Below are 14,729 nucleotides of genomic sequence, written 5' to 3' on the forward strand. Positions count from 1 at the left end.
GAAACAGTCTCCATGCCTAAGTGCTTGATTTATACACCTGTGGCCGGGCCAAGTGATTAGGACACCTGATTCTGATCATTTGGGTGGGTGGCCTAATACTTATGGCAATATAGTGTATATTAACGTTGTTCTTCCCAGGGGAAACTAGGTAAAACACGGCACACTAAAAGTGTAACCTAGTTATACTATAACAGTCTATAAGGTTAATATTGTCGGATTCTCTTTATTCCCCTCCATTTATTTGCTTTCTTTTGTATTTTCAAGTTTTTATTACATATATGTATTGTTGCATTTGAAACGATTCTGTTGTTGATAAAAGAGGTAATTATTATTCATTATCAGTGTGTTATTTCTATTTTATTGTCATTTTTGTGTTATTACTATCTCCTTCACTATAATTTGCTATAATTTTTCGTATCATATTTGTACGTATCATATTTGCTGATTTTCTTCTGTTGTTGTTGTCTTTCTGTCTTATCCCCCTCTTGTCCCCGCATTTCCACCTCTGAATTTTTTTTTCTTCTTTCTATCCCCTCCTGTTCCGATCCGGCTGTGCCAAACATTAAATAAATCCTTTTGCTTAAGTCAAATACAAACAAATCACCAATTGAAGTACCCCACACTTGTCTTTTGTAAAATAAACATCTGTACAGCAGACATGGGCAACTACATCAACAATATGATTTGCCTGAGTGCCTGAATAGGACATGTTAAAAAAAAAAAAAAAAAGGTAAAAAAATTCATTGATGATTACTGCGATATAAGTTTGTGATTAATCACCCTAAACAAATATCAACTGTAGAGCCACGGTTTTAATTTTGTAAACATTTTAGTGTAGAACCAATGTTTTAAGTAATATTTTTACAAAAGGTTAACCACTACATTTCGACACAAACCTCTTTGACGATTTTGAATATGTGTCAAAGACGTTAAACAAAGGGGAGAGGAAGCTTTTGCCATATTGCATTGAGTATCCAGCACCCCTACTCTATATATTATACGGAATTATATTGTACTGTTTAGGATTATGTATGATTCCGTTGCAACATTCAACATATTTAATTGTTCATGTCATTAATAGTATTATACCTATGTTAGTATATTGGATGAGTTGTCTTTTATTATAGGTCTATTGAATTGTATCCTTGTCTGCGGCTTCTTTTTGACTATTTATTATTGGTTGTTGATTGACTTACCTTACGCAATTAAAGACTAAATAATAATAATGGATATAATACACTGTTTCCTTGTCTTGACAGCCTTTCAGACTGAAGGGAAACTATATTTAATACTGGACTTTCTCAGGGGAGGGGATGTATTCACTCGCTTATCCAAAGAGGTAAGATTAAGTCCTGCTTTACCATTCTCATTTTACCTAAAATATAGCCCTCCAATATGTTTTTATTTGTCTGTTTGAAAAGCAAATTGTGTGTTTCTTTATAAGTGAAACATGAATGTTCTTTAAAACCACTGGAATTAAGTTAAGATGACAGCTACATGCGGAAAAGATGTACATTTAATATTCACCAGTATTTTAATTCATTCTGGCAGGCACTGCCAAGTCATGTCTCTTCTATTTGTCTTCACATTTAATCATATTTTGATGGTAATTCCTCAAGGAAACACTTTCTGCATTTATAGTACTAATTGCTTGTCGGTCTGTTGCCCTGATCTGTTATTTTTTAAAGATTTTTGTCGTGATAGATCTTTTGTTGAAAGCATGTCTTAAAAACAAAGCAATAGCTGTTGGCAATGTCAAATCTACAGCATACAGAATCACATTACTTTTGATACTTTTATCACACTGTGACAGTAATACTATTTTTTGTTGTTGTTTTATTTCCTTGTAATTACTGATATCTTAGCTCACTACTGAATTGTACCGGTACTCCTCTGAGTTCAGAGAGTAAATCTGTCCAGTTCTGTACAGGTTATGTTTACAGAGGAAGATGTAAAATTCTACCTTGCAGAGCTGGCCCTGGCCCTCGACCATCTGCACAACTTGGGCATAGTTTACAGAGATCTCAAGCCAGAAAAGTATGAGACCTTGTTTTTACCTTTGAACTTGCATACACATATCCCTGTCCCCACATAACAAAGTGTTTGGTGTTGCTTCTTAAATTTAATGATTGTTTGTAAAACCACTTAGAGAGAGAATTTCTATACAGTATAGGTGGGTTGCAATCACGTCACCTAGAGGCACATCCGGGTTTCAGGCGATGGTTTAAGCCCCATTAGGCTACTGTTAATATAACCGAATCTGTGCAGATTTGGGCATATTTTGAATGGTTTAGAGGCAAATATAAAAGCGATAATGAAACATTTTTAAATGGGATGGAGTGGATTTTTACACTCAAAACATTTTTTGTAAAGATTAAAACCATTTATTATGACCAAGAGGTTACTGCAACCTCACTTCACTTGACATGGTAATTAGAGAAGAAAATATTGAAGGCACATGTATTTACATCTGGAGGGATCCACAAATAAAGCATTAATCGGTGAAAGACAAAAGTTATACTTACACGTGCATCTGTAAGTACTGTATTTGAACAAGTGCCGTATTGCCATGATCATGCCGCTAATCATAAAAAAAGAAAAGTTAGTTTGCAGTTGATTTCCTGCTACAAATATTAGTCTCATCTAAAATTAATGTCTGCAAATATTTTTATGGTGTGAAGTTCGTATTTTGTCTCATTATTTAGCTGTATATATCCCTGTTGTTCAGCATGAATCTTTACTAATGATATCAAGATATAGTTTATGCTGTTGAGCCTACGAGAGATTTATTCATCTTGTTTATTAATACTATAAATAATATTTTCTTGATGCTAACAAATATCACCAAAGACGCTATAATGTGGTCATCCGTGTCGAATAAAGCATTTGGCAACAACAACTAAGCTTTTAGTTTTTGTTATGAAAATCGTCAACAAAAATAAGGTGGATTGGACCAACAATCACAATATTTATTACGAGGACTTAATATGACATTAGTTTATTTGCACAACCAGGTCTTCGTAGTTATATTTAGGCATTGCAACCACATAACACAAGCTAATGCGATCTCTTGTCCTTTCTTCATGTTTAGTTCTGCTATTAAACACGACTAATATAGTAGAGAATAAACTCAATTGCATAACAGAAAGTTTCTCAAACAAATAAAATGTTCAAACAAACATTTTACAAGATGATCGTTTCCAACACAAGCATGGTCCGATTGTATTCCACAAGGTGATGAAAGTGATATTTTTAAGAACCGTTTCCTTCCACGCGCTTTGGGTTTTTTCCCTACCTTTATGAACCACTTTTTTCGGCTCTTTCCTATCTCTCTATTTGAACGATTAGAGCAACCAAGAACAGAACAGCAATAGGCATGTTCTGCTCAATCTCTACACTCACTCTTACTTGTTTTAATGCTACGCTCAAGCTGCTTGACCATTGTTTGAATTAAGCTGCGAGGAAGAAAAACTGATGTCACGTCATATGCAACCTTCTTATTTACTGAAGACTTAAAGCTCTCTTTTTGCTTTTGCCTCTTGGCATATTAAAGAGAAAAGTATGACTTTTGTCTAAATATCAGAGTAAGTGGTAAAAAGGTTGTAAAGAATGATTTGAAGCTTTCCATCATGGACAATTTGCTCTCTTTTTTTCCAGCATCTTACTTGATGAAGCTGGACATGTAAAGTTAACAGGTAGGTTTTTACATATTGTACAGTCTAGTATGAGTTGAAAGTCATATACAAAGTCATCTAAAATTACTCATGTGAGTTTACTTTAGAAAATCCTTAAATACACAAGTTTGTGGACAATTTTATTTTCAAATGTTATACAGTCATTAACATTCTTTGGAATCCAAAAATAAGTATAAGGAAACGGTCACAACCCCCTCACTTCTATGTGTATGCTTTGTATCTATCCTGCAACTTCTGGATGCACCCATCACTTTTTTGTTTGTCCCGATGTGACATAATCGGATGTCATTGTATGCAGATTTTGGCCTGAGCAAAGAGTCAGTGGATGCTGATAAGAAGGCTTATTCTTTCTGTGGTACGGTAGAGTATATGGCCCCTGAGGTGGTCAACAGAAGAGGACACACGCAGAGTGCCGACTGGTGGTCGCTGGGAGTACTGATGGTATGTAAAAAATTTTAAACACTTGCTCAGCATCTGTAACTTTGACCAGGGCTTCAGACATTTTTCAGAAATTTAAATTTCTCTTTCTCGGGGCACAAAATAATGTGATAAATGATGATAAATGTATTATTAGGGGGTGTCCCGCATCCGACCAGGGCTTCCAACATTTTTCAGAAATTGAAATATTTCTCTTTCTTGGGGCACAAAATAATGTCCTGTATTTCCATAGTATATAGAAAATGAATCATGATTAATGTATTATTAGGGGGTGTCCCGGTACGATATTGATATTGGATATATGTCCGATATAAAAAAAACAAATCAGGGAGATAAAACGTACAATCTATAATGTGATATATATTGCAGCGTACTGCAATAACGATATACATCACAAGTCACAATATATAATTTGGTATGCAAATGATAATAAAACCATTTCAAAATGGGTTACAAAGGCTCCCAATTTGGTTGCTGACTTATGCAGTAACATACTACGTCATCTACAGTTGTATTATTTTCTTTAAACTATTACGGTAATCTCCTTGCTAGTTTATTGTCAATACCTGGTTACTTTTTGTTGTTAAATGTTTTTATTTACGCTTCTGTTAAAAGGTAATACGCACTTAATCTTCTGTTTGGATACTTTACATTAGTTTTGGGCGATACTACAAATGTGGGTATTAATCCAATACCAATTTGTAACTAGGACAGTATTGGTCATACTGTACCAATGCTGATACTTAAAATGTTCCATATCGTTTAATGATAACATTTTTTATCACAATTAAAATCCCACAAAAACAAAGGATGACAGTGTTACAATATCAATTAAATATTTAAATGTTTTGCTATTGGCTCTGGTTTTGCCCTTAAAGGGGAACTGCACTTTTTAAAATATTTGTCCTATTATTCACATTCATATGTCTTTTTTATTTTAGGATTATGAAGATGATAAACATACTTGAAAGATGTGGCTAATGGGAGTCACCGTTGTAGCCTTCAAAGCCCTGTAAAACAATTCAAAACCCTTTATCAACGTTTTGAATACATACTGCAAGTATATATATCATGTAGTAACAGACACGTTGATAACAATATTTGTATAATATTTACCTTATTTTGATCATTTTAATCAATGCCAGTACTGATTTCTTCAGCGCATAGATTTCCGTTTTTAAAGCAGCACATGTACGACTTCTAGCAACAAATATGTGTTCCTACTTCCGGAAACAAACGCGGGTGTGTGTTCAAACTATGGCGGAATTGATAACAGACAACCAAGACGACCATTTTTGGACAAATGAGAATTCACAACTTTATATTTTTGAACCTGAATATACTGAGGATAAACTACTGCTAATAGAAGCGAGCACAGAGGAAGGGTGAGACGTCGGATCAGACGAAAACCAAGAGAGTGAGGTGAAATTGACTTTGATACTGTAAATGTGGAACTTGGAGCCAAGCTATTTCTTCATAAATGGAGTGCCTACCCAAATGAACCGGAAAAATGTCCCCGGCAAGCTGGACCAAATGCACAACAGTCCATCGAGTGAGTCACTTTAATATCGATCATGATACACGCAGCACGTCATGCGTGATATTACAACTACAGTACATACGCTGTCTGGCTAGCTGTTTACAAACAAAACATGAAATGTAGGCTAATACTTACCACATACTGTAATATGATTGTTAATGTTTTTCAGTCAGTACAGCTTGGTGTCCTGTCGCAATTAGGGATGATGTTCAAAAACCGGTTCTCCCGATGCTTCGATAAGAAAGAACCGATTCCATGGATTCGAATCCCTTTTTGAGAACCGGTTCCCGTTATCGAAGCCACTATACCGTATTTTCGCGACCATAGGGCGCACCGTATTAAAAGGCGCCGTGTCAGTTACGGGTGCTATTTCTTTCACACACTGTATTTTTGGGCGCAGGCATGGTTAAACATATGCTAGCTTAAAACATACGCTAGCTTAAAACATACGCTAGCATGCATGGACGCTGTTTTAAAAAGGCAGCAGGAGCAAAGCAGAGTTCGGTTGTACTTTATTGAAGTATTTATCTATGTACTCACATTATTTTTTGATCAATCCTCATCCACAAATCCATCGAAGTCCTCATCTTCTGTGTCAGAATTGAACAGCTGGGCGAGTTCTCCATCAAACACGCCAGATTCCCTCTCCTCATTTTCAAAGTCAGTCTCGTTGCTGTGGGGCTCCTCAGAAAAGATGCTGGCTTTTGTGAAAGTTCGAACAACAATGCAAGCAGACACGTTAGCTCAAGCATCTACGATCCATTCACAAATTGTGGCGTAACTCGCCAGACGCTGCCTCCCAGTTTTCGTGAAGCTGTGTTCGTCTGTCATCCATCGCTCCCATGACGCTCACAACTTCACTTTGAACGTCCTATTTACACCAATGTCCAGCGGTAAGAGTTCCTTCGTCATGCCTTAATGATGACTCCAGGTGGAAACTTTTCTTTCGGCAGCGTCTTCCCCTTGAAAATCACCATAGGTGGCAGTTTCTTTCCGTTAGCATAGCAAGCTAGCACAACAGTAAAAGCCGACTTCTCTTGCCCCGTTGTGCGTACCGATTCGCTACCGTGCTGGTCCCCTTCTTCTCCACAGTGTGCTTTACCGTCGAAAGTGAGCGGCACCTCGTCCATGTTGGTGATGTGTTTGTTGGCAATTTTTTTATTTACAACGCACATAGCAGCACTATATGCTCATTGGGGGCGTGCCTTTGACGTCCTCTCTCACCTGAAACCTTCACCCTTTAACGTCCGCATGCTGTCCTCAGTCACGTCCGCCTTTCCTCCGTATAAACAGCGTGCCGGCCCAGTCACATAACATCTACGGCTTTTGGAACTCAGTGCACACACAAGGGCACACAACAACCTATCTGGATTCGATAAGAGATTCGATAAGGAATCAGTTCGATAAGAGGATTCGATAATGGCAACGACATCGATAATTTCTTAACGAACATCATCCCTAGTCGCAATGTTGTGCATTACAAACTCTGTTTCGTGTTGTCGTAGAAGCTAGCTTATCTATTTCTGTACTAGCTTTTACGGCTAATACCGAAGCATGCCAATGTGTTACTACACTAGAAAAAGAGTTCCTCAGTGTTCGCTCCTACAATAACAATGTTGCTGCAGCCTGTTTATTATACAGGTTACGGAACGTAAATGAAGTGTGTTGTTTTTTTATGCATTTTTAAAGTGATTTAGAGGTAAAATTGATTGCTTCCAGTAGCTACATTGCTAGCCACCAAGGAAGAACCGATTTTTACATAAGAATGCAAAAAAAACAAAAAACATTTTGTCTTCTTGGATTGTGAACGATTGGCAAAATTCCCCAAAAAGTGCAGTTCACCTTCAAAGCCCTCCTGTGTCCAGGTATTTATTTCCTGAGTTTGTAAACAATATTTTACATCCATTTTCTACCGCTTGTCACTTTTGAGGTCGCAACTGTGCTGGAGCCTATCCTAGCTGTATTCTGGCGGAAGGCGGTGTACACCCTGGACAAGTAACACTGATGGACAGACAACATTCACACTCACATTCACACACTAGGGCCAATTTAGTGTTGCCAATCAACCTATCTCCAGGTGCATGTCTTTGGAGGTGGGAGGAAGCCGGAGTACCCGGAGGGAACCCACGCAGTCACGGGGAGAACATGCAAACTCCACACAGAAAGACCCTGAGCCCGGGGATCGAACCCAGGACCTTTGTATTGTGAGGCACATGCACTAACCCAGCGTTTCTCAAAGTGTGGGGCGCGTGGTGGGGAATAGAGACATGACAGGTGGGGCGCCAGGAATGGGAGAAAATTTCACTTTAATTTTTTTAATTTTTTTATTATATTCTTAGATTTTTTTTTTTTACTATGCTTTCATTTTCTATACACACTGTAAATCACTTTGTGATTCTGGCTGTAAAATCTGCTATATAAATAAATGTAAATTACTTATTTTTCCTGTAGGCTTTAAATTTCTAGGTAGGAGCGAAAGTTTGACAGACATAGCAACAGTAACTAATGGGGGCGGGGCTAAGCGGAATGGCGAGTCACTGTGCGAGGATTTGCTGTTTTGCAAATACATAAAAAATAGAGCCACTGCTGATGAGCTGTTCAAGATAATGGACAGTTTCCTCAAAGAACACGACCTCACTTGCCAACAAGATGGACGAGCTAGCGTTGCTGATGAGAAGGAACAAGGACTTCTCCTCATCTTGTGTGTTGTGCTTCACGGAGACTTGGCTGAGCGCAAGTGTCCCATACAGCGCGCTTCAACTGGAGGGCTTTCATCTCCTCCGCGCGGACCGAGACGCGGCGCTCTCTGGCAAAAAAGAGGCAGTGGACTCTGCTTCTTTATCAACAATAGCTGGTGTACAGACGTGACTGTCATTTTTAGACACCGTTCTTCTTCTCTGGAATATTTCTTCATCCACTGTAAGCCCTTTTACTCACAGCGTGAGATTGTTTCATTCATTCTTGAGGCTGTTTACATCCCGCCCGGCGCGGACGTGCGTGACGCTCAGCGCGCGCTCGCAGGACAGATCTTACATGTAGAACGGTCTTTTCCTGACTCTCTTGTTATCGTGCTTGGTGACTTTAACAAGGGAAATTTGAGCCAGGAACTACCAAAGTATAGACAGTTTATTAAATGCCCGACCAGAGAGGAGAACACGCTGGATCACTGCTACACTACATTGAGCAAGGCTTTTCATGCAGTCCCGCGCGCTGCTCTTAGACTATCAGATCACGTGATGGTGCACTTAATCCCTTCATACAGACAGAGACTGAAACTGGCTAAACCTGTTATGAGGAACATTAAGTGTTTCACCGCCGAGTCTGTGGACGAGTTGCGTGCTTGTTGGGAAACGACAGACTGGGAGGCAATTGGAGCGGCCACGAACAATCTGGACGAGTATACGGACACTGTGACCTCGTACATACAGTTCAATGAGGCGCGCATCATTCCAACGCGCACGAGGGTTTGTTATAACAACGACAAGCCCTGGTTCACACCCAAGCTCCGACAGCTGTGCAAAAAGAAGGAGGCTGCGTGGAGAAGCGGGGACCGAAGTACATACAGAGAAGCGAAGTACCACTTCACCAGGGAAGTGGAGAAAGCTAAATCTGTGTACTTTTAACCGTCTACAGGAACAGTTCCGCTCCAATGATTCTGCGGCAGTTTGGAGAGGTCTAAGGGCCCTTACGAACTATAAGCCCAAAACCCCCCAGGCCCTGAATGACCGGACTCTCGCTCAGGGCCTCAACACACATTACTGTCGTCATGAACGGCCTTCAGCTCATCAAAGCCATGCTCCCCCCACCATCACCCACCCCACCAATGCCAGCACTTCATTAAAGGAGTTAAAGGACTCAAAGGACTCCAATGACATCACAGGACTCCAAAAACATCATAAGACTGTAAAGACCCTCTCCATCAAAGAAGAGGATGTACGCCGGCAGTCCTTGAAGCTGAATACGCGGAAGGCCCCCGGGCCGGATGGTGTCTCCCCCTCCACTCTCAGACACTGTGCGGACCAGCTGGCTCCTGTCTTCACTGACATTTTTAACACCTCTCTGGAGCTATGCCTCGTGCCGTCCTGCTTTAAGACCTCTACCATTGTCCCTGTCCCCAAGAAAGCACGGATCACAGGACTAAATGACTACAGGCCTGTCGCGCTGACGTCTGTGGTCATGAAGTCCTTTGAGCGCTTGGTCCTGCCCCACCTCAAGGACATCACCGCCCCCCTCCTGGACCCACTGCAGTTCGCCTATAGAGCCAACAGGTCTGTGGATGATGCAGTGAACCTGGCCCTCCACTTCATCCTGGAGCATCTGGACTCCCCAGGAACCTACGCTAGGATCCTGTTTGTGGGCTTCAGCTCTGCCTTCAACACCATCCTCCCTGGACTGCTACGAGACAAGCTCTACCAGCTCAGCGTGCCCGACTCCCTCTGCAGTTGGATTAATGACTTCCTGACAGACCGAAGACAGCACGTACGGCTGGGGAAGATTGTCTCGGACAGTCGAACCACAAACACTGGTACTCCTCAGGGCTGTGTACTCTCCCCCTGGCTCTTCTCCCTGTATACAAACTGCTGCACTTCCAGTCACCAATCCGTAAAACTGCTCAAGTTTGCGGATGACACCACCCTCATCGGGCTCATCTCGAATGGCGATGAGTCCGCCTACAGGAGAGAGGTGGGCTGGCTGACGTCCTGGTGCAGCCTTAACAACCTGGAGCTGAACGCCCAGAAAACAGTGGAGCTGATCATGGACTTCAGGAAAGTCACAGCCCCACCATCCCCCCTCACCCTGATTGACTCTCCCACCCCCGTCCCCATTGTGGACTCCTTCCGTTTCTTGGGCACCATCATCACCCAGGACCTCAAGTGGGAGCTGACCATCAGCTCCCTCATCAAGAAGGCCCAGCAGAGGATGTACTTCCTGCGGCAGCTGAGGAAACTTAAGGTGCCGACCGAGATGCTGGTGCAGTTTTACTCAGCCATCATAGAGTCCATCCTGACCTCCTCCATCACAGTGTGGTTCCCCGGCGCCACAGTCCAGGATAAGAATAGACTGCAGCGCATCGTACGTGCTGCTGAGAAGGTGATTGGCTGCAAGCTCCCATCCCTCCAGGACTTGTTCTCCTCCAGGACCAGGAGGCGTGTGGGTCGGATCACAGCTGACTCTTCTCACCCTGGACACACGCTATTCTCCCCTCTCCCCTCAGGCAGGAGACTACGCTCCATCCAGACCCACACCTCCTGCCACCTGAACAGTTTTTTCCCCTCGGCCATCAGGCAAATGAACAATAACTCCTAACAGCAGCTCCTCGAATTCCTTCTAAGTCTATCTGATAGCTCAGTTACAGCTCTTTTTATTACCAAATATGTGTTGTATGTTTTTATGTCGCACGTTTGCACCAAGAAAAATTCCTAGTTTGTGAACCCGTTCTCAAACAATGGCAATAAAACTATTCTGATTCTGATTCTGATTCTGATTAAATGGGAAAACTGTGTGGGCTTTTGCTCTGATGGCGCACAGACCATGGCAAAGTCAAGAAACGGGCTGCAGGCTCTAATAAAGAGGGTTGCGCCAAATGCGCATTGGACACACTGTGTCATTCACCGGGAAGCACTCGCGTCAAGGCAGCTCAGCCCCAAATTCAATGAGGTTTTAACAGTGGCAGTGTCAAGCCTGCAACCCCGATTTGAAAAGCTGTGCAGTGCAAAACAGGCTCATTGCAGCCACTAATGCTGGAGTACTATAAAACTCATGTTCACCTGCCCTGTCTTGCCAAATGCATATAGCTCCTCCTTTTTTTTTGCAAAGATTGCAAAGTGGCACTTTTATTTTTATTTATTATTGAATTTGATGCAAGTTATTTGATTTATTATTGAACTTGATGCAAGTTATAACACTTGTATTTGATTTATTATTGAACTTGATGCAAGTTATAACACTTTTTTTTATTTATTATTGAACTTGATGCAAGTTATAACACTTTTTGATTTATTATTGAACTTGATGCAAGTTATAACACTTTTTTTTTAATTTATTATTGAACTTGATGCAAGTTATAACACTTTTGTTTTATTTATTATTGAACTTGATGCAAGTTATTTTATTTGATATTGAACTTGATGCAAGTTATACCACAGCTGCACAGTTATTTTATTTATTATTGAACTTGATGTTATTTTATGTTATTGAGTTTGAATGTATAAAACTTGATGTTACTTGATGTTCAATAAATTTGAAAATGTTAAGCTTGGCATTAGCGTTCTGTTGGGGCGATGGGGGAAGGTGGGGCTTGAAAACTCCCCCTTGTCCAAAGTGGGGGATGACAAAAAAAGTTTGAGAACCACTGCACTAACCCCTGGTCCACTGTACTACCCAACAACAATATTTTGTTTAAAAAAAAATAAAAAAATCTCATTGATCTCCTAGTTGAACCATAAATTACTTATCTATTTATTTGTGAGAAATGTAATTATTGTGTACTATACGGTTATATGTATTATATGTACTATGTGTATTATTTGTTTACTTACTTATGGTATATGTATTTATTCATTTATTTATTCATATATTCCGTGTTCTGTTACAAACAGAACAAAGAAATTGGATAAAACTGCTATGATATGAAAAGGGGTTGGATTAAATAAGCTCTGCTTCTTCTCACCCCTTTTCGTATGTGCTGTAATTAAACAACTAGAAATATGTGTTGCATTACATTGTAAATGTATGCATGTTCGAAATAAACTAACAATAACCACAATGACAAAATAATAATTGTATTACAAAATATCAATCTAACCACTGTAGTATTGACCGATTATATATGTGTTATCGTTACTGTCAATATTTGTATCGATCTGCTCAACTCTGTTTACATTCAAGAACTCTAGCCTGCGGTGTGTGGTGTAGCATGTTTAGCTATTCCTGGTCCTACTTGGGCGATATATAGTTTATTCGCTCCCATGAAGGCAAGCATTTCTGACTTAGAAATATGAATTTGTACCGTGTACCGGTATTTTTTGGCACCGGTTTCTAATTGGGTGGGTCCAGTAGGACCATTAAGAATCTGGACAAATGATGCAACTATTGGTATTTTTTTTACTCAGCCGACCGTTGTATTTACGACAAGCTGTCACTTTTACATCAGGTGCCATCGTTACGCATAATAAAAAAGGACACGGGTATAAGGTATGATAATCAGCTTGGAATAATCACAAATAAGAAAGCAACGCTACACAAAAGTTTGTAACACAATATTTCCTCCTCAAAGTAACACATGCTAATAAGAGTTAGTGTCAGTTTGACGTGAATGCGCTTTACTTTAGTTTAGTCCACAGGCGAATATTAATCCACTCAAAGAAGTGAATCATTTAAGTAAATTAATCCATTAATTTTCTCTGAAGCAAGATAGCATCCTCAGACAGGTCTCTCTGAAGTCGCCATCTGATGTCACTCCATTGCGCCGCTTTTGCGTGGCTCAAAACACACTTTGCTTGAATGCACACCCTCTTAACATGCTAATTGGTTGTATTGATTTATATTAAATGATAATGATAAATGGGTTGTACTTGTATAGCGCTTTTCTACCTTCAAGGTACTCAAAGCGCTTTGACAGTATTTCCACATTTACCCATTCACACACACATTCACACACTGATGGCGGGAGCTGCCATGCAAGGCGCTACCAGCAGCCATCAGAGGCAAAGGGTGAAGTGTCTTGCCCAAGGACACAACGGACGTGACTAGGAAGGTAGAAGGTGGGAATTGAACCCCAGTAACCAGCAACACTCCGATTGCTGGCACAGCCACTCTACCAACTTCGCCACGCCGTCCCTATTGTGTAATATATGTTTAAGGTAAGAGGTAAGATGATAAGATGATGACCTCCCAACTGCATTGCATCTTGCACTGCAAACATAGTTAACTTGTTTAGGACTGAAGGGGAACAGCACTTTTTTCGGAATGTTGCCTGTTGTTAACATTAATTATGAAAGACATGACGGCGGATGTATCTTTTTAATGCATTGTAAATAGTATATAAATGCGATCAAAAGTCTGCTTACAATGGAGCCTAAGGAAGCTGCAGTATTCTGCCTATAAAGCCTTTAAAAAAACATCCAAACACATCCATTAAGGTTTTTTATACATGATGTAAGTATATATGAAATGTAGTAACGTGCACATTTATGATAACATTAATATAACATTATATTTAAGTTACACAACTAGAATCTGTCATCAGCATGCACTATCACGATATAACGATAGTATTGAAAGCTCTATTGTTGGCCAAATTTATATCATTTATCAGGTTTGTCATCTATCGCACAACCCTATTTTGAATTATATTGGCTTGCATCGCTCTGATACAGCTACACAATAAGTACATGATCACACACAAGCTAGAGATATGTAATCAGTGTCCTTAATTGAAAAGTATTGCAGTCTAAAACGCAACATTTGTTAATATAAAAAAATATTACTTAAGCTACAAAGTCTCCAATGCAGAAACATATTAAAAATTATCCAGTAACAAACATGTCCGGATCATTCAACTTACTGCATCTTGAGCTCAATTTAATAAATTATTGTGGCCACTCTCTGTTATCAAAAACTGACTACCACTCCACTTCATTTTTAATAGTGCATACATCCATTCCAGATGGTTAATTATGAACAGGTTAGTGTATTTTATAACTACAGTTGTTTTCAGTTTGACTAATTTATCTTGATAAAAGCTTTTTTAGTTTGTATGATTTGTGCTCATATCGTATCTGATCAATATGGGTATTGGGCAATATTCAAAGCTCCAACATCGGTATTGTATCAGAAGTGAAAAAGTTGTATCGAGACACCCCTATTTATTATAACAAACATGAATAAAAAATGCATGCCTGCTTGAAAAATCTGAAAAATTTTGAAAAAAAACCCCTGCGTGGCTCTTGTTAATCCAACAGAAATTGACACAGGACATGTTTTGGTTCTCTAACCTTTAGTTTGACAAAGGATGACTTGCAATTTTACTGACTGGACTCTAAGTATGTTTCTGC

At 39.8% G+C, this 14,729-nt stretch overlaps 1 protein-coding gene across 2 annotated transcripts in view; it reads left to right on the top strand.

Moving 5' to 3' along the window:
* The window catches only part of rps6kal (ribosomal protein S6 kinase a, like), a 44,683-nt gene that overhangs the window by 10,248 nt on the left and 19,706 nt on the right, over positions 1-14,729 (top strand). For both annotated transcript variants that reach the window (XM_062045527.1, XM_062045526.1), the window contains exons 6-9: positions 1,260-1,339; positions 1,931-2,037; positions 3,658-3,695; positions 3,994-4,136. In XM_062045527.1, the coding sequence (XP_061901511.1) occupies positions 1,260-1,339; positions 1,931-2,037; positions 3,658-3,695; positions 3,994-4,136 (368 nt within the window). The remainder of the gene's footprint in view (positions 1-1,259; positions 1,340-1,930; positions 2,038-3,657; positions 3,696-3,993; positions 4,137-14,729) is intronic.

The sequence above is a fragment of the Entelurus aequoreus genome, linkage group LG04 (genome assembly GCF_033978785.1).
Source record: "Entelurus aequoreus isolate RoL-2023_Sb linkage group LG04, RoL_Eaeq_v1.1, whole genome shotgun sequence".
Lineage (NCBI taxonomy): Eukaryota > Metazoa > Chordata > Actinopteri > Syngnathiformes > Syngnathidae > Entelurus > Entelurus aequoreus.